Source organism: Nesoenas mayeri (assembly GCF_963082525.1).
Source record: "Nesoenas mayeri genome assembly, chromosome: 1".
Taxonomy (NCBI): Eukaryota; Metazoa; Chordata; class Aves; order Columbiformes; family Columbidae; genus Nesoenas; species Nesoenas mayeri.
The window spans coordinates 58340527-58364700 of NC_137541.1; the positions used below are offsets into that span (position 1 = coordinate 58340527).

A 24174-nucleotide genomic window follows, 5' to 3' on the forward strand; every position below is an offset into this window, starting at 1 on the left:
TAATCTTGTAAGACGATCTTGTAAGAACATCTGTTCTTCCTGCCAGTCAGGGCTTGATGGAAAAGTGGCACGATTTGCAGTAAAGAAATTCCAAACAGTCTTTTAGGAGAACCTTCTGATTACGAGAGTGGTGAAGATCATGGATCCCTGTCATTGGATGTTTCAAGGGCCTGTAAGCTGCACATTGTCTGGTGCGGTTCAGCTAGACTTCACCTGGCCTCATGGCAGGAGAAGTGGACTGAAATCACCATTTTCAAACTCTGGTCTGTGCATCCACAAAGGTCTGCTGACTGCTTCCAGGAGAAATGAATGCCAGTGCTACACAGGGTCTGGCTCTTCTGCTGGTAAAAGTGATGGGGCTCACAGGTTGAAAAAGAATTGAAAGTCATGGTTATTTTTTTTTTTGTTAAGGTTCCTTTCAGCTATATGTCTACCACTTCAGGATTACCAGTGTTTTGAAGGGCAAAAGTTACTCCATTATAAATCAACAGCCACATTCCCTTCCTGTAACAGCTTTGAAAGATCACTTCTTGGGGCTTGTTCTCTCCTACCATTTGCCAAACACCAATGAAGCAGACCTGGCGGCAGCAGTGGGTCCCGCGCTTTCTGGCGTGCTCAGCCAGCCAGATTCACAAGCCCCGAAGGAGCAACGGGACACAGGGATGTGTGGGCAGACGCAGCTCTGCTGCCAGAGTCACACGACGTATGTTCAGGGGCAGCTCGCTAGGGCCTTTGGCTCATGTTTGCCTTTGAATGGCCAAACAAGGTGGCCACTCAATTGATGTACCAGTGCCAAAGGACATGTTTAGCCCTTTATCTCTGAACAAAAACTAGCAAACCTTACCATGATACACTCATCAGAATGACTAGCACAGGGTTATCAGTGTTTTCTTCCTAATGAGTCTCAGGCAAGTTCCTCCAAATGCTCAAGAGACAACACCATCCCAGGGCAGCCTGTGCAGACAGGGCTCTATACCTCCTTAGCAAAGCACATTTAGTATTTGAGCTAGAAACAGGGGCACAACACTTGCGGCTACCACTATAACATTAGGCACCAGACTGCCTGTCCACAGGTATATGTGTGGTCATGTTTCCCAGATAAAGCTATTTTGCTTATGGATACATGTGCATGCAGCTCCTGATGACTCCATTGGCCACTATGTATGTACCCAAGGGAAGAATTCAATATCATGATTATTGTCTGAAAAACGTTGCTATTTTCAACCATGAAGCTGCAGGGTGAGGTCTGCTCCTATCTAGTTATCATTGGCATGGAAGGATGGGTTTCCATGGATGAGGAGGCACACCAAACGACAACAAGCACCCCTGTGTGTTGCTCTCGCATCAACCATGGTCTCGCTTCTCTAAGATCACAACATTCACACAGAAGTTGCCATTACCCAAATGATCCAGATAACATCTTGTGTGAACATCTACTATGCAGAAAAAAAAAGTCTAATTGACTGACCTGCTGTGTTTCTCCAACATTAGTGGCAGTTTAGACATTTTTCTAATTTGTTGCAGAAACTGTAGAGGCTTTAAAAGACCAAGCATACAGAAGGATTTACACCTCAGAGTCATAAAACAGCTTCCTACTGTGTTGATAACTAAAGCCAAAACTGTGCTCTCAGAGCATGCCAAAAGCTATCAACATGGAAGAGCACCTGATGTAGATATTTCAACAAAAGAACAAAAGGTTAACATGCACTGTCAAAATAAAAACTGCTGAAGTCTATGAACTGGGCACAGTTTCTGAACAGCATGCTAGAAAAGAAATACATTAATGTCACTTTGCCATGGAGAAGGCAACATCTTTGCCTACTTCTTCCTATGGTTTTCAGAGACAGAGCATCAGGAATGTTGTGGCACAGAATAGATTTGTCTTGCTGACAATATGCTGCAAAATAAAAGAAGCTTTGACATTAAATCACACCCCTCATCCCCCATCCCACCCCACCCGAACCCTGCATTGTAGATAACCTATACATTCTCAGGATACAGTGAGAAATCATTCTATAGTACATATTTAATTATAATTTTTAAAAGTCTAACTCAGACACAACCTCTGGCCAGTAGCAAAGTATCGACACATTACTGAAGATCTGTTATCGTCCTTTCACTGTAACAAACAGAAATCAGCATCTCAAGAAGGGTCTCTAGGGGTATCATATCACAACCAATCGTACCAAATGAAAAAATATGTTAATTTCACAAATGAAGTTTTGACAAGAAGTAACATTGCATTTGTCTTGGTGAAACAGAGCACGAACGTAACATTTCACAGGTACGGTTACCATGCAAATGCATGTTGAGTTTGTCATTGCTTTTAACCCCAAATCACAAGTAGCATGCAGTTCTCCTGCCCCCCAACTACTGTATATTAGAGATAGTCTGGGTAATGTACCTCTTTGGTGTAACCACAGCCGGTTAGGCAAGATTATACCACCCTAGGAAAGAATACAAGCAAAACTTGATCATATGTATGTTTACACAATGTACATTTTACCATTTAAAAAAACATGTTACATAGATTCTCAAACACAGCTCTGTCGAAAATGAAATTTTAAGCTTAAGAAATAGTTTTTAAACTACAAGGCCACCCCATTAATTTTTATGAACAATTTATAAAGTCCCCACCCCTAAAAATCTGCCAGTATATTTCCTCAGTTTTAACAGTCTTACCCACTCTCTAATACAGTCGATCTTTGCTTGACAGTAATAACAGTTCTTACATTTCTTGAATGCATGAGATAATGGACTCTGGGATAGATATAGTTCTTAAACGTGTAACATTGGAACAAATCCGCCTTAAATGATTAATTGGTCAATTCAGGTGTTCCCTGGCACCACCGCTCAGGCAGGAGTTTCTGCTGTTCACTGATGTGAGTCCTGGCTTTTGTTAGCATCAAGCTCCATGACCACACGTGCGTGTTCAGGATTTGAGTACAACAGCGATGCACTGGATGCTTTTGTACCTCGTTTGCTTATAAACATGGAGGAGCTTTTGTTTTTCTGTATTCCGTCATCCAAATGAGGCCACAGCCCCAGCACAGCACCTTTAGCCAACACAGAACTATTTGGATGCAAAGGAGAATTTTTGAATTATGTTTTTTTAGTCGTTTAAGCAACTGCAATGGGTGTAAGCAACTGCAACAGCAGACTTAACTTGCAGGGTCTTTATTCAACGGTTACCATCTTCCTCAGATTTACACAATGGAGCCCTTTGAAGAAGACAAATGGATTGACTGAATCCTTGTGGCCAACGTCCTCTGTAAGTCCTCTAGTACATTTTGACCAGACGTTTCTCCGTTCTTGTCATACAACAGCTGTTTGAAAGCTTCATTTTCAATGAGGACCATCATATTTTTTAGAAAGTAGCCTTCACAATAGGAAGATAGTTCTGTGACTCCGAGAAACTACAAGAAGTGAAATTAGAGAAAGATATAACCATTCTGATAAAACCCACTCGGCATATACAGTGCATCAGAGCTGCACACAAACAAATACACAAGCTAAGCCTTTCAGACAGGCACAGTAAAGCTTACAGATATATGTGTGTGGAGGGGAAGGAGTTAATCAAACAGTGTTTTATGCTGGTGATTCTGGTAACAATTACATGTTACAAAGCTTTGGTTGTTAAGGAAACAAACTTCCAGGGGCTGAACCTTTGCTCCCTTGGCAATTGGTGGGAGTTTTACCACAGAGTTCATCAGACCCATGACTTCATGCTAGAAGTTACACCCTAAAACTGCCCATTTGGGAAAACATACTACAGACCACATTTCATTAATGCCATCCTTAGCACGGGTGGGACATATGACTGCAGAATCCTCTTATGCAAAGTTGCATGCTTTGAGGAATCTTTGGAGGAGAAATGGAGGTTTGTAGAACACGTGGGCCAGAACTGCTAAGGCATTGCATAGGTTTGGGTCCAGACTGGAGCAACTACACAGCAGTGTTGCCCACTACCACCTTGTCACAGTCAGAACTAAGAATGGAAATTGCTAAAAATTTTTTAAAAAACAGAAAAGAAAAAATTAATACAGATTAGGACTAGGTAGAACCAGAGAAAAATGAATTAATTTATCTTGATTTCAAACCATGCAAGTTTCCACCAAATTATTAGTGCATTATTTTGTACCTGGATGTGACAACATGTATGTGAATCTGTATTCTCTGAAACATGATTCATCTCTATTCATTACTTCAACATATTCACAAGATTGAGGGAATAATGTACTTTTCTTTTTCAGATTTGTTCTGAGGCCCAGATTGCTATTTATGCAAGTGCTGAGTGTTTTAGGCATGTATTTGAAACTCCAGATGATTTTTTGGGGCGTTTGGGGGCATTCATGTAAAACACAACTGCTATCTAGAGCTAACTAATCAATCACCATTACAAATCCAATTTGCCCAGTTACTTAATTTTATTTCTGGAAGTAAAGAGCAGTGACAAAGGCTTTGAAAAATGAAAACCTTAAAGTGATGCTAATCAAATGACTGCCTTTGGGCTCAATGCTGTTTAATATCTTCATAAGTCATCTGGATGATGGGATCAAGTGTAACCTGATGAAATTTGCCAATAATACCAAACTGAGTGGGGAATCGGACACTTCAGAAGGGAGTCACTCTGCAAGATGACCTGGGTAGGCTGGAAGAGTGAGCTAACAAGAACCTTATGAACTTCAACAAGGCCAAGCATAAGGTCTTTCACCTGGGGAAACATAATCCAGGTGTGCAGCACAGGCTGGGGAGCAGCTCTGTGGAAAGGGACCTGGGAGTTCTGGTGGACAACAAGCTCAATCTGAGTGAGCAGTGTGCTACTGCTGTGGCAAAGAAAAGCAACAGGATTCTGGGCTGCATGAGCAAGGGCATCACCAGCAGAGACAAAGAAGTCATTATCCCATTCTACTCAGTGTGTGTCAGGCCACACCTGGAATATTGTGCTCAGTTTTGGTTGCCACTATACAAAAAAAGATGTGGACAGGCTGGAGAGGGTCCAGAGAAGGCTGGGATCAAAGGAGTGGGAAGCCACCATATAAGGAAAGGCTGAGAGAACTCAGCTCACTAAACCTTGAGAAGGGTTAGGGAAGACCCCATCACCATGTTCCAGTATTTAAAGGCTGGCTACTAAGAAGACAGAGACTCCCTTTTTACAAGGGATAATGGGTACAAGTTACTCCTGGGGAGATTCTGATTGGACACAAGAAGGAAATTTCTCACAGTGAGAACAATCAGCCATTGGAATAATGTCAAGTGGTAGATTCCCCAACACTAGACACTTTTAAGACTCAGCTGGAGAGGGTGCTGGGCCATCTTGTCTAGACTGTGCTTTTACCAAGAAAGGTTAATCCAGCTGATCCTTGAGGTCACTTCCAACCTGGTATTCTATGATTCTGTGTTGCACTTTTAAGAATGAAAACCCCATAGGGATGCCATAGATTATTTTAATACTCTCAAATCAGCTTTTAAGTTGTAAATTTGACCAAATCCACACTGTCTCACCTTCCTAGCAGTACTTCACCTCTTTAACACAGGGACTCAATCTCTTGCTCCTACAGCTCCATTTACACAGCTCACCACCCTGCTAAACACTGTTCTACAACCTAGGCCCCCACCACAGACAGCCTTCCAAATCTGTGCTCAGTTTGTACTATGCTTCCACCAAATCATATCTTTCTCTGAATCATGACGACAAAGACAGTGCTCCATATGTCTCTGGGCCAACCTGCTCACACATCCCCAACTGGAAAGACAAGTCTCAGCACCATCTGAGTTCCTGAAGGTACAGCTGAGCTTGCAAAGCAGCAAGGACTACAAATGGTACCTACAATAGGAGCAAGTTACTCATAACCTGCTCCCGGCTGATGCCGTGGTTCCTGGCTTCAGTGCCTGCTCACCTTATTCCCGTTCTCACTGTGGTCTAACACGATTTTCTTTCACACTTCAAAGAGCAACATAGAAAGGCAGACGGTTGGCTGGCCAGCTGCGCTTGAACTGCTTGTGAGCTCCCCCGGCTCATCAGGACCATCTGGCCTCTTCCACCATTTTCTCATATTTATACAACAAACAAATGAAGCTGTTGTGCGACAGGAGCGCTCTGAGGAGAACGGTCTGTGGTCAGGTTAATCACCTGCATATCACACAGACCACAAGCAAAAAGATGGAGTGTCTCCTCTGCTCTGCAGACATCATAATAGAGAGGTATCAGAACTAGTTTTAAATGTGTGAGTTCAGGTTCCAGAAGCCTTCCAGGTATAGCAATGTGAAGCTTAGCCCTGGCAAGTTAGCCCATGCAGAGTTCCAGGGTGATGTGGCTTAACTAATTCCAAAAGTCAAGTTTTCATTCACAGCTAGCTTGGCTGTCTCTGCAGTGCACTACTCGTGTCAGTGCAAACATGACCATGGCTGGAAAAGCCTCTCAAGTACCATTCCCACTGCCTCCACTGGGAGATGCAGGCACAGAAAACTTGCAGGTCGGGGCCCTTGCAGGAAAACAAGGAGATGGATTTAGCCAGTGGGTTTGTTCAGTCCCAGCATTGGCCATGTACAAGTTCCTCAGAGAGGTCTCAAGCTCCATGGAAGAACTTTCTTCAGTCAGGATGTAAATAACATCCACATTTCACAATTCAAAGAAAACATGTGATGTCAAAACAAAATTATTCTTTTTACTTTTAGAAATAGTAATACAAATCAAGAAGCTCCCAAATGAGGTAGAAGATAAATCAAATATTTTTCAAAAGATTCCTGCACTGGTGACGCTTTTTTCCCCTGTTACAATAAATGGATCTGCAGATACACCTCATTTCTTATTCCTTTTATAGGTGGAACTTTATGCTCTTTTAAAACACTGATTGTGCATTATCTGTACATCAAGACCTAGCATTATGACTCTCTGGAGGAAATACCTGATGATGGGAAGGGAGGTCAGATCGGCAGGGGTTTGGAGGAATCCGCAGGATTACTCTGTTCAATCAAATCTCCATATCATGCTTCACCACTTTATCTTTTGTATAGCTCATGTAAGTTATAGAAAAAATCATCTATGGAATGCTTTAAAAGTATTTCATTGCAACTATCTGTGTATCATTTCGATCTTCCAAGTGAAAGTCTAGCTACTAAGCCAGGGAAAAACTAAAACTAATCAATGTGGCAACCACCTGATTGGAAATAGGCTTTCTGGGTCAAAAAATGCCATGCCTAATGACTTAGCCCCCCCACCCCCAGAAGCTAAGTAACTAATTTTATTCCAATAAGAAGCTATGAATATCTCCTCTCCGAGACATAAAATTGTCACTGCTATCCTTGCACAGCTCTAAGATGTTGCACTTTGACAACCTGGCATTTTTATATATTGACAAGCTGTTACCAGCATTGAGTGTATCACCCCAGTGGGCTTCAGGCAGAAGCGAACAGGAGGCTGTGAGGGGAAACTGCAGCTTGGAAAGTGAAAGAGAGGTGTCATTCAGTTAGGTGATTCCTGGTGAATAACTCAGCATTTGGGGTTGCCATGGTAAGGGATGGGTCTGCCACATGGTGGTACCCTCAAATTGAGTTTGAAGGACTCAGAGAAGGGAGTTAGCAGTTGTCACAGGTGTTTTTACACTACATCATTTAGGACTGTAACTATAGTAGGTACCTATTAGCCACTCAGTCGCAGTAAACAACAAATCTTAAATAACAAGCTATCACTGCTTATCATAAAACTGACCTACAAGTATGATGACAGACACATAACACACAAGCATATGCGCTTATTTTTACCTTGGCATGATTATAAATATCCACGCAGTTTTCTGTATTAATGCTTTTTGCGCAAATGATCTCACAGTGTCGTTGTAAAGCTTCAAGCTGGAAAAATTTAGCAGCAGAGAGAAGCTAAAAGGGAAAAGCAAGGAAAAAATAGTCAAAACTGCTGAGCGATACAGAATTGAAGCTTGCTTCTTTACTGTTTCATTATTTTTTTTTTTCTCCGTTTCAGTTTTCATGAAAGTACTGACAGAATAAGAAGGCTGCTTGGTTGCTTCAACCCTTTGCAGTCCCCTTAGATCGCACTGTGGGAAGCTGTACCTGGGGAGATCACCACAGGCTGTTCAGGTCCACACGCTGACTTTGGGATGGGGTGGGGGTGTGTGTGTACGAGAGAGGAAAGAAAAAGGAAACGGCAGCTTGGAGAGTCTTTGGTCACTCTGCGAACATGACTCTGCAAGGAGGGACCTACAATTACAATCACAGAAAAAAATGGTGTCTGGCTTAACTGTTCCCCAAGCTCTGGCTGAAACAGAGCACCTGGGCTGGATGTGGGGATGTCAGCAGAAGGGCCAGGACCGGGAATATAGAAGAATTCAAACCAGATAACAATAACCACCCCGAGGCAGTCTTAAAAATCTAGACAGGCAATAAACCTCATATTTGTCACCTAAGCAGGCTCAAGGAAATGGAGTCAGGTCTCCATATGCTCTGTGCTCTAGCTCATGAGCAGCAGTAAGGCCACGTCTAGGCCACGGGCACTGAAACGTGGCCTGGCTCCACGTCACTCCAAGGAATGGGTGCACAGCAAGATCTAAAGCAAAGTGGGAACAAGCGTGGTAGGGGGCACTGCCCAGAAACACTTGTGTTAGTGGCACATGTCTGGATCGCTGCACTACCACGGCTCTCGTGCCACCAGGACTCCAGCTGACCTCTCTCTTAGTTCTCCAGCTGATTTCAGTAGCACTAGGATTTCTTATAGCCCCTTTTCTCTCCTTTTACAGCAGGGAAAAGGAATTTCATTTTCTGTCTTTCCATGGTAGGTCATCTCCTCTGGTTCTCTGTTCTGGTTTAGGAAGCAGTTTGGGGTTCTCCACTGCTTGACACCTTGCTCTAACCCAGCCAGGTCTCTTAGGCCAAGCTGTTTAGGTGTTCATGCATTTATACGGCTCTTGCCATCGAGGACTGTGTGACAAAAAGCCATCCTGTGAATCCCAAAAGAGCTCTCGTGCCGCTGGTTAGGAGCACTGGGGAACAAAACCCTGCAACTGCCATGACATTATTCTGACTTCTATGTAGCCTGCTCAAGTTCTGTTTTAATCCCATAAATAAATCCAAGTGCTGGAAATCTGCAGTGCTGATGTGATAGAAGCCAGCTGGCCCCAATTATGAATTGCAGCAAAGATTTCTGTGGAGTATTTCTGGTGCTTCTTGTTATCATATTTGTAATAAGGCAAGTTGCTAAATGCAGTTTTGAAAGATAAAGCCAAATCCTATTCCAGCTGCTTCTGTGGCTCAAGCAGTCACATGCTGGTTCATAATTACTTTAAACTGTGAGGAACCGTGGCCAGATCTGTTATCAACAGATCAATCAATCAGTCATACATTCTTGAGTCACAGAAGTTTTGAGATGTCACAAAAGTAGAGCAAGCTGCCAGCTGAACTGCGCACAAGCTTTTTAACAGCCTAGGTGATAACACATGGATGTCTGTAAAGCTGCTTCACTGCCTAGTCTGAAGACTCCTTTTTTCAGATAGGGTTAGAAATTCAGGAGATTCTTTCAAAACTACAAGTGAAATATGGAATTGGTGACCTTTTCCTATAAAGCTCACAAAGTCAAAGGGGGTATACTTCATATAATCTGTAGACTGGTGTTTACCAGCTGTTTAAGTAGCTCTGATTTTAGTATTTACTGTCCTGTATTCTATTTTTGGCTCCCTTAATTTAGTGACTGTCAACAGGCAAAATCCCTGAATGACTATTAGGAATTGGTTCATATATCTCTAAGTTCTACATAGTTGGGAGTCATTAGGCTGATCACAGCTGGTAATGACAGCACACAGTATTTGGAAGAGGATGACTTGACATCCATACAGGCTGTGGATGTGTGGCTACACTGATGGCTCAGTCAGTTCCAGCTGGCTTGGTTTGGCTTTTGCTAACGGGCACAACAGCACTGAATGTCTTACATCCAGTGAGAAAGGGGCAAAGAAGTCTCTATCAGGGAGCAGCTTAAGGTTTTATTCAGAAAATTTGACAGTCCCATGCTTGAAACGGAACTGAACTGTGACTCCAGTGGGATTTCTCCCATGGTTAAAGTCAGGTACGTGCTCAAGAATTTTCCTGAGTGCAGAACCAAATTAGACTGGGGACAGCCTGGGCACTCTAGGAGAGGCACTGCTGGCTCTTACAGGAGTGCTCACATCTTGCCCAATGGCCACATGCCCTGGGGTGAATGGTACACAGATCACTCAGCATTGCTCCCACTGCAATGAAGATAAATGTTTCTTACCTCCATAATTTCATTATTTTTAATCAGGAGTGACTCTGCACCTCCACAATAAAGATACTGCATAACCAGCTGTAACAAAACAAAGGGAGTGTTTATAAAAAGAAATCCAAGAGATCAGGGAACAGGGAGTGATGTAAAGATTCCTGGCAATACCTGAAGCTCTTGAGCACCACCAAGGATTTCTAGATAAAACTGGCCCACATCTCCTATTTCAAGGTATATTTGGTTACTCTCTCTTTCTCCACAGTTCAGTGTTTCCTTCTCACAGGTAGTCTAATGTCTCAGCCCTCCCCAGCCACATTGTCTGGACTTGCTGGTGAGCTCCAAACAGTTTGCAGGAAGCTGATTAATTCATTCTGAATTTTATTTCCCTGAATGTTCAGTACATTTGTAATTCAGGAAAATATAGCATATGTAATGGGTGTTCCCTTATTCCTTCCCTGGCAATGGCACCCCCACCTTCACCCAGCTGTGTGTGGGCATGCATGGATGATGAGAAAGAATGAGGGACGCTTTGCACTGTAATATGAGCCAGCTAAGATCTCTCTGTAGTGAGCTTCCAGCAAGCCTGAAGTTACTGTAGGCAGCTGGGAATTACCTGCAGCGATAACAGTCAATACACGGAACTGTCTGAGCTCTGATTCTATAAATATAAGGGAAGCACATACATGTGTATGCTACATATACAGAAAGCAAGCTCTGTATTTTCATGGCCTGTCCTCATGAAGCCAACTACTCTGAGCTACGTGTTTATCAAATATGTATGTAATAATTTGGACAGGGCATGTACGATGTTCCTATTAAATGTTCCATTCAAATTCAATGTGAGAACTGACGTTACCTGAAAGATGGGGTACTTCACATAGTTGATCTCAATACAAGTACTATCAGATGAGGGCTTGCTAGACAGCAATGCTTTAAACCTAAATAAAAAGGAGCAAGAGTGAAATACCAGCCCAATTATCTCTGTGGAAAAGTATGGCTAAGTGGAAGGACAGCATCAGCTCTTGCAAAAATGGTACACTGAAATGAAAGGATTTGTCGCCAAAAGCATCAAGATTTAGACACTGACATAAAATAAAGCTTAAACCAAAAGGAATAAGACTCTCTTTTAGGCTATTTCAATCTGAAATTTTGGAAAAATACATCTAATATGAAAATAGAATAAAATGTACATAGGAAATGCAGACATTGTAATGATGCATATTACAACCCCCTTTTTTTTTTTCTTCAAAACAACACGATCTTTTAGGAAGGCTTGCAACATTTAAAAAACGCACACCTTCATTTTTGAAGGAGATAAATTTTGGCCTATGTCCATTATGCTGCTCTAAAAATATTTTTAGAACAAAGCATTAAAACAACTACACTAAGACTTTTAATGCTTCTATGCAGGCTCAACACAAGTGTGTAAGAAGAGGCAGGGGAGAAAACTGCATACATTGCTGTTCTCTGATTATCAAAACCTGAACTTCAGACACAAGTCTCAGGAAAAAAACCACCACTTTTTAAGTTAATAATTGCAGATTTATGTGAGACATATACATATGTAGCAATTTACTTCTTAAAACTAGATATTCCCAGTTGATCAGAAGGGAAAAATGGGAAATGTGCTGTCAGAAGCATCTGCTATTGTACTTCCTCTTTTGGGTAATTCATCTGACCTTCCAGTGGTAGAGCAAAGCTTGGCTTATCTATAAAGACTAGCATTTGCTGTATGGTAACCTTTTCCATATCATGACTGCATCTTGTTAATTAAAATATGGATAACAATTGATTTGCTTTTACTAGTGTCAAACTCTACTATGAACACAATTAAGTAGCTTTGAAGCTGGAGTTTGGAATGTGTCTGTACCTCTACCAATATGCCCTAAACCAACCTACCCATTCTTTAATTGAAGGCAGGGTTGGATACTGCAGTTGCTTTATGCAAATCATTTTACCCTGTGCTGTGGGTTGGCAGCAAGTCGAGCAGCAATTCCCACATTGCTCAAACTACCCAAACTCAGTGGCTTGTCCTTGCTGCATCTTGAAATAAACCCTTGTGGAGGGGCAGCTAAGTTTGTTTAAAAGCACACCTTTAATTATAAAGCTGCGTAGAAATAAGGTTTGTTAGCAACTTTAATGCTGGGTTGAGCTGACTAATCCATGTCCAGCCTTCTGAGCAGAGGGAAGAGACTGTAAATGCTGCCTTTGGATGCATTTTATAGTTATATAATTTTATTTTTTAAAGTGTGATAGTAGCTTGTTTTTCCTGGAGACTGCCTACACTGATGCAAGGCAGGATTTAGCCACTCACAGGATAAATGACTTTTAAGAATCAAAATATTAAGACTCCTCTGTGAGTAAGAGGTGGATGCAGTGACGAGCTCCATGCAAATATGCCTCAGTGGAATGAAGTCAGACGCATGGCCAGAAGCATGGATCATTTACTTGGTGGGAATCTAGTGATGGAAACACTTGTTAAACATTCCGCAGATCGACCAGAAACAAGCTGTTGAGATGATCTGCATAGGAAAAACTAAGATTGGGCCATTAGCCCTCAATGAATCCTAACATCAGAAAAAAAAAAAGGCAAAATGACAAAATCAAATTCTATTTTTGTTAAAAGCCAGAGATGTCTTTATATTTTACCTTGGTGATGCAGTAAATAGCAACACTCTATGTGCGTAAAATGGTCTTCCTTCCACCAGAAATGTAACATCTGACATCTCTTTGTTGTTAAGAAAATGGGGATCTAGAATCACAAGAAGAAGGGGAAAAAAAAAGAGGAAGCCAGTAAGTTTAGTTTGGAAGGGGTCATGAACGTACAAAATATTTTCCTGTTTTGACAAGAGAACAGTGTAAAAGGATATTGTTTTTAATGAGTAAAGCTCACAAAGCTATTTTGGACAGCCTGCAATAGAAGCCCCCCAGCCAGCCACGTGGAGTTCAGACAGAAGGGAATTCAAAGCTTTGTAGTCTGTGAGGACCTTTGCTGAGATGACAGCCAGCAGTCCCCGCCACGTGGAGCCAGCACAGCCTCCCAGGTCTGCTACCGAAAGCAAAATGCAGCTGAGCAGACGTTGGAGGGCCCTGCACTCATGTATACCCTATCGCACTCCTCTCCCTGTGAGGGGAAGCCTTTGTGCCAAGGGCGAAAGGACCCTGGAAAATCACTGGGGTCTCGTCTCAGTGACATTCAAACAATCCAGTTCTGGGCCCCTCAGTTCCAGAAGGACAGGGAACTGCTTGAGAGAGTCCAGCACAGAGCAACAAAGATGATGAAGGGAGTGGAGCATCTCCCTTATGAGAGGTGACCTCATTAATGCTTATAGATGTGTAAAGGGTGAGTGTCACAAGGATGAAGCCAGGCTCTTCTCAGTGACAACCAATGATAGGACAAGGGGCAATGGGTTCAAACTGGAACACAAGAGGTTCTTAAATATGAGAAGAAACTTCTTCACAGTGAGGGTAACAGAACACTTGAACAGGCTGCCCAGGGGGTTTGTGGAGTCTCCTTCTCTGCAGACATTCAAAACCCACCTGGACACGTTCCTGTGTAACCTCATCTAGGTGTTTCTGCTCTGACAGGGGGATTGGACTAGATGGTCTTTGGAGGTCCCTTCCAATCCCTAACATTCTGTGATTCTGTGAGCATGGGGTCTGTCAGCAGGGCAGGGAGGGCTGTGCCACCACAGCCACAGCCGGCTGGGGTGTGGACAGACGTTTGGCTCCCGGCCCCGGGCTCAGATCCCAGCCTTATTAGCAACACAGACAAATCTCTGAGGATTTATGGTCCCACTCTAGAGCACCTGATGGACCTCCTGATTTCAGCAGCGGTTGCAGGTCAGGCTAGGATTGGGGCCCTTTTTGTATTTCTGCCTTTCAAATCCAGGTTTGTCTCCGACCTGTGTCCCTCTATGTACCCAGGTGGTGATACAGACTTCCCACTCCATAGAGAAACAATGAGCATCTTCAAATCACACTTACCTAGGCGAGAGGTCTGCTTGCGCTTAATTTCAACGAGCTTTGGAATAGGGTAGGGCCCATAGCAATGCGTGAAAATGACAGACAGTTGCTGGCTGATCACTTCATTCTAAGCAAAAGAAAACAAATACGTGCAATATAAGATTAGTATGCAATGGAACATCAGTATGCAAAGGGAGACATTATGTTGCTCTCAGGAGTTGCTTGTTTTGAAGCTGAAAAATGTGATTGCTGAAGCTTTATTAAAATCAGAGCTGAGGATTATCAGTATTGGTTAGAAACTGCCATTCTGATTTACTCCATTGCTATGTCTCCTGTAGGAATCAGATAAAATGAGAAGTCCTCTCCTTGGATGAGAGGTTGACTTTCCCCAACAAACTCCATAACCTCTGTTCCCTCCCTAGAAACAAAGCTCCTGTACAGTACAATTTAATTTCATTTGCAAACTTACTGTACTGAAAAATGACTTTTTGTTGGTCATTGGTCATGTTTTAGAAACCCCGAGCTACAGAGATGCAGCTGCACAGCCTGTCATACATTCCTAAGCACAAACAAACAGACCCTCCCTTGAAGTGTGACTGAAACATCACAAGCTGTCCCACAATCTCCTCATTCAATACCAAATGTTTCAATTATGTGCTATTACACTGCCGACACCGGCCTGGGCTCCATTGTCCTGAGGAAGCCACCAGACCTTCACAGAACCAGGTCTCGTCCCTGGCCTTATCCATTTCTGCCCTGACTTCTGGGGCAAGGCACTTGCAGGATGCTTTCCCAAGCGCCTAAGCAACTTGAGATTTTGTACAGCTAAGCTGCAAGGACAGTGAAATGGATTTAGTGCTTAAGTACCTACATCGCAATGGAAAACAGGATTTAAAAGCTTTGGCAAATTTTATCCCACTCTTTGCTGGTAACTGGAGCAGGTCTAGCCAAATTCAATGGTGCCAAGCAGCTAATTCATTATGACATCTTTTAACTAGCATGTTGGTTGAGGATTCCCTTCCACACCAGGAAAGAGCAAACAGATGAGACACTTAGATATGAGAGGGTCCAAGGTCAATGAAATAAGCAGGTAAGGGAGAAAAATAACCTTAATACAAAAATCTGAGTAGTGTAGATGTTATACTAAAAATATTTCCAGGCTTACAGAGCAGAAATAGAAGCTTTCCTTTCTCTGAGCACAGTGGTGCTCGATAAATCCCATGAGGAATGAGGAGGAGTGGCAGAGATCCTGTAATGTCTCCCTTACTGCATCTAATCAAACCGGGTGGGAAAACGGTAGAGCTGAACCCTCACAGGCACACACTGATGTCAAAGGAAATTACATACGCTTGCCCGCAGGCAGGAGTTGGCTCCTATTTCTACATCAGATGTAGCATTAAACGAAATGCTAAGATAAGATAAATACTGATACTAAGAGACACCATTTAGCATGGCTCCTCCACGAGGGGCTCACCGCTGTGCCTCTGAGATGAGGAGTATGTCCTGCACTGGGAGCATCTCTCTGCTCAGTGTCTTCCAGCCAGAGCTCTGCAAAGTGCTTCGCAAAGGGAGTGAATCACAGGGCGAAGAGAAAAGGAAGATTTAAGGCCAGATTTAAAGAAGGAAGTGACTCAGCCGCCGGGAGGACTGTGGGGGGAGAGCTCTAGACAGACAGGGCAGAAAGAGCAATTGCTTCTCTGCTCGGAAGGGCTGTGCCGAAGCGCCGCGGCTGGCTGAGTCAGCCAGGGAGGAGCGCGTCCGGGGGGATGCTGATTACCAGCAGGGCAGCTCCCAGTTGGATCTGGCAAACGCTAAGGAGTCAGTAAATACAATGGAGGATGTGGATAATTCTGCCGTTCAGACTGGAGGGAAGCTTCTGCAGAGGAGAGGCATAATTGGAAGAGCAACACTCACCTTTACCCGTAGTGAATAAAAGCAGAGTAACTGCACTAAAGGGGATAGCTACTGGCAGCTCCCTCTCGAATCCGCCGGGGTGTGCAGGTCCTGTCTATGCCACTGCAGTTTTAGTGGGTCTATGAACTCAACAGTCCCAACCACAGCTGTGTCTAGGCAACAGCTTTTTAAAAACACATATATACATCAATAAAGACAATGCATCTCCTCCTTCTAGGGTTCCTGTGGGAATATGGTGATGGAAAATCTGGGTATAGACCAGCCAGTGCCTCGTTAGGATCTGGAGATCTCACTGACCTGTCCAAGGCATGGCACCGCATACTGGGACGTCCAGGGGCACAGAGACTGGGGAAGAATGGGCCAACCTCAGTCACACAGGTGTGAGAAGAGGATCTCTGCTTGTAACTCCAACCAGCATGATGAAGGGGTCATGGACAACCCCATGGGAGCCTGCCTACACAGGTGAGGCACTGCCAGCTCCCTGGGTCACCAACAGGGCACAAACCCTGCGGCGTGCAGATACAAGCCCATTAGAAAGCCACCCTGCCACCGACCGCTCACAAGCCTGTGAAAAAATCTGGTGTAAACTAAGCTCTAATCAGCTCAAGATGTGATGAGAGACGCTAAAAAGCCTAAGACACAGAAGAGAGATGGCACAAAGTGAAAAGAGACAAAAAAGGAAAGACCTTGGGACTGGCGTGTCAAAGAAAGCAAGACCATCAAACAGGCAGCGCCTCAATGCGCTGCAGAGCTTCAGAGCTCCAACGCAGGACACTGCTCTCATTTGGCAGAGAGGAGGTTGGAGACCTTTGCCTTCTGTCAATAATGTTAAATACTTCCAATGCATGCCACCAAAAGACCAAAAAAAATCTGCTTGGTTAGAAAGCTGAAACGGGTGCTCATTTAGAGCCATCGCTAACGAACAGCAGCAAGTTTTCTCCCCGAGACACAGGGCAGGGTGTGAGGAGCAATCGCGGCAGAGCGAGCCTGCTGTCCAGACCGCCCTGCAGGCAGCTGAGCTCGCAGGGCTGCAGCCCCTGGTCTGCTCCCCACAGCGCTTCTGCCGGCTTTTACTGAGAAACCAGGCAGAAAGAGGCAACAGAGAGAGAAAAAGGATGTTTTGTCAAAGGTACAGTCTTGCGACTGGATGGCTGGGGAAAATATAGGCTTTTTGAAGCCAAATCCTGTGAAGCAGGTCAGCAGGTCAAGGGAGGTGATTCTGCCCCTCTGCTCTGCTCTGGTGAGACCCCACCTGGAGTCTCGTGTCCAGCTCTGGAGTCCTCAGCACAGGAGAGACATGGACCTGTTGGAGAGGGGCCAGAGGAGCCACAGAAATGATCAGAGGGCTGGAACACCTCACCTATGAGGACAGGCTGAGAGTTGGGGTTGTTCAGCCTGGAGAAGAGAAGGCTCTGGGGAGGCCTTATTGCAGCCTTTTAGTACTTAAAAGGGGCCTATAAGAAAGATGGGGACAGAAGAAAAGTTTTACAATGAGGGTGGTGAAACACTGGCCCAGGTTGCCCAGAGAGGTGGTAGATGCCCCATCCCTGGAGACATTCAAGGCCAGGCTGGACAGGGCTCTAAGCAACCTGATCTAGTTGAAGGTGTCCCTGCTCATGGCAGGGGGTTGGACTAGATGACCTTTGAAGGTCCCTTCCAACCCAAACTATTCTATGATTCTTTGATTCTATGATTCTAACTAAGTGGAAGCAACTTCAAGAGTCCACAGCCTGGAACATCAGCATTGCTTTGGCAGAGAGGAGGACATGTCCAGCCTGTTCAGCCTTCCCACTCACAAAGTGCCCGCAGCAGGAAGCTCAGAAGCTGCCATGGTTACCACATCCATCCCACTTAAGCACCAAGCTGGGTAATTCTTCTCTGTTTATCCTGCCACCTGAAAGAACAGCTGTAAGAGCTCACTGCAGCAGCTGTGGGTGGCAATATTAACACTGGAGGAGTAAACCAAAGTTTGTTTTCTTGTTGCAGTTTGATGTTGGAAAACATTGTGTCAGGATGTGTGAGGCTGCGATGGGCACTCATTTGCAGTCAAAAGAGCTGACGTGCATCTTCTATTGTGGGAGGGGGAAGAAAGCTTGGCACAGGATATAATAAAAATATTTACTTAGCCATGGGGTAGTTTACAGATAGGCAAGAGGGAACAGAGAACAACAGTGAATCTTCTGAGGGAGACGGTGCTTCCAGCAGAGAGTTGGTCGGTGAGCAAGCAGCTTTGCTTTGTAGGTACGAGCAGCCTCCTGACTTAAAAGCATTCTTCAGCAAAAGATCTAAAGGAATTCCCCACGCCTGGTGAATGCACTTGAACTGCGAGGGGAATTCATAAATTCTTTTGAAGCAAAGCTGAAGGTCTTCAAGTTGCTGGAGCAGAGATGACTAGTGGATTGATCTGAAAAGAGGTGAAGACCATGGTGGGGAGTGCAGGGGTATATTTTCCTGAATGTCCCTCAGATGAAGGTCTGTGGCAGGACAGAGCAAAAGCTCCTCCAGACTTTGGCACATACCCTGGGAGAGCTTGCTCCATTTTCAGTTTACCCAGTTCAACCCAGCCTAGCCATTCCGGGATGTGGTTCTCCAAGGTACTGGACACAGCTGGGAAATACAGAGCCAGTTTTTTCCAGTACCTGTGTAAGATGCGTGTCATTCTGGTGGCTATGCTCCAATCTCTCAAGGGGAAAACTCGGGTCATCTCCAGCGGTTGGGCTAAGGTTTTGTTCTTTTCTTACCACACTATTCTTCAGCTGCCTCTTCTTCGTGGGCTCCCCCAATCCCATACCACATCTCTCTGGACTGCTCAGTTCTCCTTACTGGCCTATAGATATCCCACCACCTCCACGTGGTAAAGAGTTAAGCTGGTTTTCTTTACCTTCTATCGATGTCACCCTCACCAGCTCAGCCTCATTAATGCCAGGCTCTCAAATTCCTCCACCACAACGCCCCAAAATCAAAAACTCACCACGTTAGACAGAGAAGTAACATACTTAATCTTCTGGGCTCCATGCCTGCCTGTTAATAACACATCTCCCCAGCAAGTAGAGAAACCACACTACTCAAGGAAGAAGGGTGCTGGCAAAAGTATCTTTTCTCTCTCCAGTCCTGAGGATGCGGGGAGACCCAGCTCTCTGCTAAATGCAGGGTGGCAGAAGCGCTGCTTCCAGTCACCCATTTCACAGGTGGTCCCTGGCAGCTGTTCCAGCAGCAGAATCTCAGGATAACCCAAGTCCATTGAGGACTCATCCATTAACTTCCTTCCATGACACACTGGGATACCCTTGAATTATTCTTGTTTATGCTCCATTCTTTGCAGAAAGCGCTGATGAGGTTCTTAGGGACATGGTTTAGTGACAGTGTTGTGTTAACGGTTGGACTTGATGATCTTGAGGGTCTCTTCCAACCAAAATGATTCTATAATTCTATGATAAAGAGTGAGGCAACAGAGAGGGCTTTTTGCAGCCCCTGAGCACTCAAACTCTATGAGACTTTCTTTGCTGGCTCTCTGAACCTTTTCCATCCTTGCCTAGGTGTTTCCGCTATGGTCCTCTCGCATAATTCACTTTTGCCAGCTGCCTCAAAACCGATTAAATGCCACTTCAGAGGGTCACTCCTAGATGACTAAGCAGCATACACCTAATTAATATTAGTGAACAGTTGCAAAGGCAGGGAAGCCCCGGAGGTTGGAGATACAGTTAGAGGCAGTGAACTGAGTAACAAAACGGGTTTTGTTAGTGCCGGGCTCAAGTCCTTCCACTGCAAACACAAGCGGAAAAGAATTAATCACAGGTAAGGCACAAATGGACCCTTCAGTTAGCTTCTGGGAAAGCTGCCAAGCCTCCCTTTCAAAAGACTCTTTATATCACAGCTGTGCATTGTATGTAAAAAGCTCAGATCCCCGGGCACAGTCTAATCCCTGGGTGAGAGCCCAGAAAAGGGCAGGTGTCACATCCATGGCATTTATTTATTGTAAATGAAGAAACGGCTCCTGCCTCTGGCAAGGAAACATTTTAGAAGGCAGACAGAGGGTAGGGAGAAAAGAAACCAAACCTGTGTTAGTACGAAGCTGAATCTGCATTACAAAAACACGAGACGGGGTTAACAGTCTGTTAGGAACATGCCACTCGGTACCTGGCGTTCGCATCTCACATGGAGAATGCACGACGTACATGTGTAGATAACTCGCGTCCTGGTTACTCTGGACTGTTTAGACACAGAAGTACTCCAAATGACAACAGGCAATGCTACAAATCACTGCAAGTACTTGAAAACAGAGAAACCTGCCTGAAGAAAGGACTCAAAGTCCCAGCCAAAAGATCAGTCACCTTGCGCGGGCTGGGCACTAGCTGACACACAGGAGGGCATTAGCCATGCCATGAGACCCTTAAGCAGGCACTTCAGCATCCTGAAACTTCTTCAAGGATATTTTTAGTGCAAGTTTTGGTATTCACATTTTTCTTCAGTTCAAAGTATTTCAGTCGTCAGCCAAAATATTCCATTTTCAGGTGTTAATTTTTCCAAGAAAGACAAAATATTATGTGGAGAACAAACATTCTAATGAAACCTGTAATTATAGTAAAACATCAATTTTCTGTTGAAAACCAGTTTAACGAGGAAGTAAAATTTCACCCAGCAGAGAGGTTTTTCCTGATCCATCTCCAGGCAGAGGAAACAAGCACAGCACTCTCCCAATGGAGAGCTTTTCCCTAGGAGCTGAACATGACCCAGTGCCTGCCCGTGCGCCGTACAGGGTTCGCCGCTCCCCTTCAACCCAAGCCCTTCATGCAGAACAGGGTAGTCTGGCTTCACACAGTAAAATAGAACTTCACTCGAGCCCATCTGAACTATTCATTTCAGCCCATCGTGAAGCAAGGGATGAAAAGGGGAATATTTTAGTTCCTTCATCTTCCAGTGTCACCTTCTAGGTCTCACGCAGACCCAGGGGGAAAGCTGATGTTTGCTGACCACCGTGCCTGGACTTTGCAGAACAGATGCACGAGGTGAGTCTCTTGACGTTCTCTGAGGAACCTTTCCCAACATTTGTTTTAGAGGAATTAAATCCAGAAAGACCATAGCAATAAAGGAACTGGACACCCATCTCAAGCTTCAGCTTCTGCACACTTTTCTGCAACAGAGCAGGCAAATATTTCAGACCTTCCTGCTGCTTTCTGTTTGTTGGAGATACAATTTTTTTTTTTCAGTAGTTACTGCATCTGTGACAAAGGCTACATGCTGCTATTTTTGAAAAGATGTATTAGAAAAAACCCTCAAACTTTACTTTCTAGGAGATTTTGGATTTCAAGTGGCTAAGTCACTGCTGAAAAGGTATTTTAAGTTTTGAATTATATAGGCTAGGTTTCTCAAGATACTCATGTGACTGAATCCTTTCGGAATTTTAAAAGCTGGTTATTGTTTTGAATTGTTATTTGTTCTCAATAACTGTCAACACCAGACTGATGGCTGTAATTCAAACAGCTCAGCCTTCCAAAAGAGACTGTGCACTCCTGCAGGTTTCTTCAGATGCCTATAGGTGCATTTGCAGAGGATGGAAAACTCTGCAGGAATTTTAAATTCTGAGGAAACATCTTTGCAAAGTAGCTTCCTGCATCTTTCAACAAGCCTGGCTGCACAGTGTAATCAACACCTCGCTAATGGACTAAGTTTTAAAATAAATGACCTTGTCACCGACAGAAACTGATGGGAAGGGTGAAGAGAAAGCTGCAGAACATAACCGAGGAATGGCGATGAAGGACCCCTCCCATGACTTTTCAAGCTGATTTTTTCTTGGACAATACACTAGCAGGAATAGTCGTAGTCCTAAGCCAAGTTCTCCTGGTGTAAAGCACCTCCAGTGCCACATGGAGCTTCAGACAACGCTTCACCATGTGAGCTCAACATACATCAGGATTAACACATGCACTTCAAAGATGCATGTCCACAAAGAATCCAAAGTAATGGAGCTCCTTGCCTATACTATGGGAGGGAGAAAGTTGCAAGAGAGACTACTTGGAATTAAAAGATTGTAATTTTTCCTCAAAAAACTAGGCCAAGGACAATCTGATGTAAATTGCTGTACACAGAAAAAACAGTGGATGAAACCGGCTCATAACCTCATGCTACCGGCAACAGTGCTGGCTTGTCTGCGTGGATGGAGCTGAGTGATTTTAATGACAATTCAAGCTCATGCTGAGCTCCAGAGTGGAAATCTAAACCCAGCTTCCTCCAAAGGCCAGATGTGTTTAACTTCCAAGGTTGTGGTTTTGAGTCTCTCTCTTTTCAGGTTGTGGAAAGGTCAAGATCGAACTGAAACAGCTCCAGGATTTTCGTAGTCAGACGAAAAAGAAGCATCCTGCACATTCAGCATGCTGTCCTCAAGATAACCTCCCTGCAAAAACAGAAGAACTGACCTGCGAGCCCCATTTCGGGTACTACAAGCCTGCAGATCTGGGTGCAGTCTCCAGGCAGCTCTTAAAAGTCTCTATTTGCGGGGAGGGGGACCAATCTGAGCCACAGCCAGCCCTCAAGCACATCCACTCAGGCAACTATGGCCCTCCGACACAGGGCAGGAAGACAAGCCAGCTCAGAGCTAAACTCAGACAAAGCAAATGTCAACCCTGGCAGGAGGCAAAGGAAAACTTCCAGTGAGGTTCAGGGGTTTCCCCAGGCCACAAAGAGCACAACACAGATAACGACAGGCAGGAATTTGGTTGCATCTTCCTATCCTTCTTCTGTAACAAGATCTCCAGTGTCATCTTAGCTTTGAGGGACTCAAATCTGCTCTGTGCAGCAGCTAAAGTTTAGCTCAGGGCTACCAACTCCCAGAAGTGTCTCTCCAGCTTTCATTTCATGCAACCCTGTCCAAACCACTTCTAGCAGGCTATGTTTGTGTGCTTGTCTACCAAGAGATGCAATCCATCCCAAAATGGCAGCACTTTTCCTCCTTATCTGGCAGCCCAAATCCACCACCACCAAGTCACTGACAGTTTTAGTGTCAGAGCTTTCCCAGTTTGAGTTTTGCTTGCTCTTGGGAAAGTACTTTAAACCAAGCTCTCTGTGTCCTTTCCACTGATGCTGCTTTCTGCAGAATACATCGTCTCTGGTCTTTGGTTTGGTAATGACCCGAGCTCACTGCACAACAGCAGGAACCGTGGGGGGAGCGAGCACATAGCGATTCTCTGCCTGTTCTAGCAGCTCTGCCTCGCCAGCGTGGAAATACTGCCACTTCTTTGCTCTCCATCCAACTCTCAACAGTGCAGCTGATAAAGGCATTTAAAGGCATGAAAGGAAATGAAAGCGCTTCGTCCCATTGGAAGCCACCAGGAGCTGGGTATTGAACCTTCATTTGTGCTTTTGGAAGTCTTCCTCCAGGGCTTTAGTGCAGCAGCAAAAACACGATGTGCAATCTATTCACTGTTCTTCCCCGCTTATTTCACAGCTGGAAGAGAGGCAATAAAACTAGGGACTTCAGCTCAGCCACTTTTGCCTGATTTGCCAATTTTTGTTGCTGTTCTGTGTTCCAGCATCAGGACTTCTGCAAACTTTATTTTTTATTTCTATTGTCAGTGTTCCATCACATAAATGGGAGTGGAGTGCCAGTCTGCAGGACACCAGCATCAGTGCTGGCCAATGGCAGAGGTCCCACATAAATCCTCACATCTGGACCCTCGAGGAACAGGCATTTTAAAAACATCTAAAAGAGAAAGGGGATTCCATATACCTGATAGTGTTCTTGTAGGTATTGGTTATTTTTAATTTAATCTTTTTATTTTTGTAGTATCTGGCCTTTTTGCATGGCCTGGGAACCTGCAAGAACATTCTGAATGAGAGCACAAAGTAGGAGGTGGGGGCAAAAGGTGTGCTTTCTACTCTGAGATCTACCCTATGTTTCTACACGATTTTCGCAGAGTCTCTTCGGTCAAATTACTCAAATTACAAATTGCTGTCTGGCTTATCCAGGTTGTCACAGCTTCTGAGGCCAAGACTGACGGTATGAGGCACTGAAAATCTGCGTGTTTAATTACCTCAGTTTCCCTGTTTGTAAA

At 44.3% G+C, this 24174-nt stretch overlaps 1 protein-coding gene across 1 annotated transcript in view; it reads right to left on the bottom strand.

Annotated features, from left to right (window-relative positions):
• Positions 1-3206: 3206 nt before the first annotated feature.
• ABTB3 (ankyrin repeat and BTB domain containing 3) overlaps positions 3207-24174 on the bottom strand; it is a gene marked incomplete at both ends in the record, with an annotated part of 172539 nt that continues 151571 nt past the window's right edge. The window contains 7 exons of the mRNA XM_080339485.1: positions 3207-3416; positions 7765-7878; positions 10262-10330; positions 11103-11184; positions 12896-12998; positions 14234-14339; positions 20264-20335. Of these exons, the coding sequence (XP_080195611.1) occupies positions 3207-3416; positions 7765-7878; positions 10262-10330; positions 11103-11184; positions 12896-12998; positions 14234-14339; positions 20264-20335 (756 nt within the window). The remainder of the gene's footprint in view (positions 3417-7764; positions 7879-10261; positions 10331-11102; positions 11185-12895; positions 12999-14233; positions 14340-20263; positions 20336-24174) is intronic.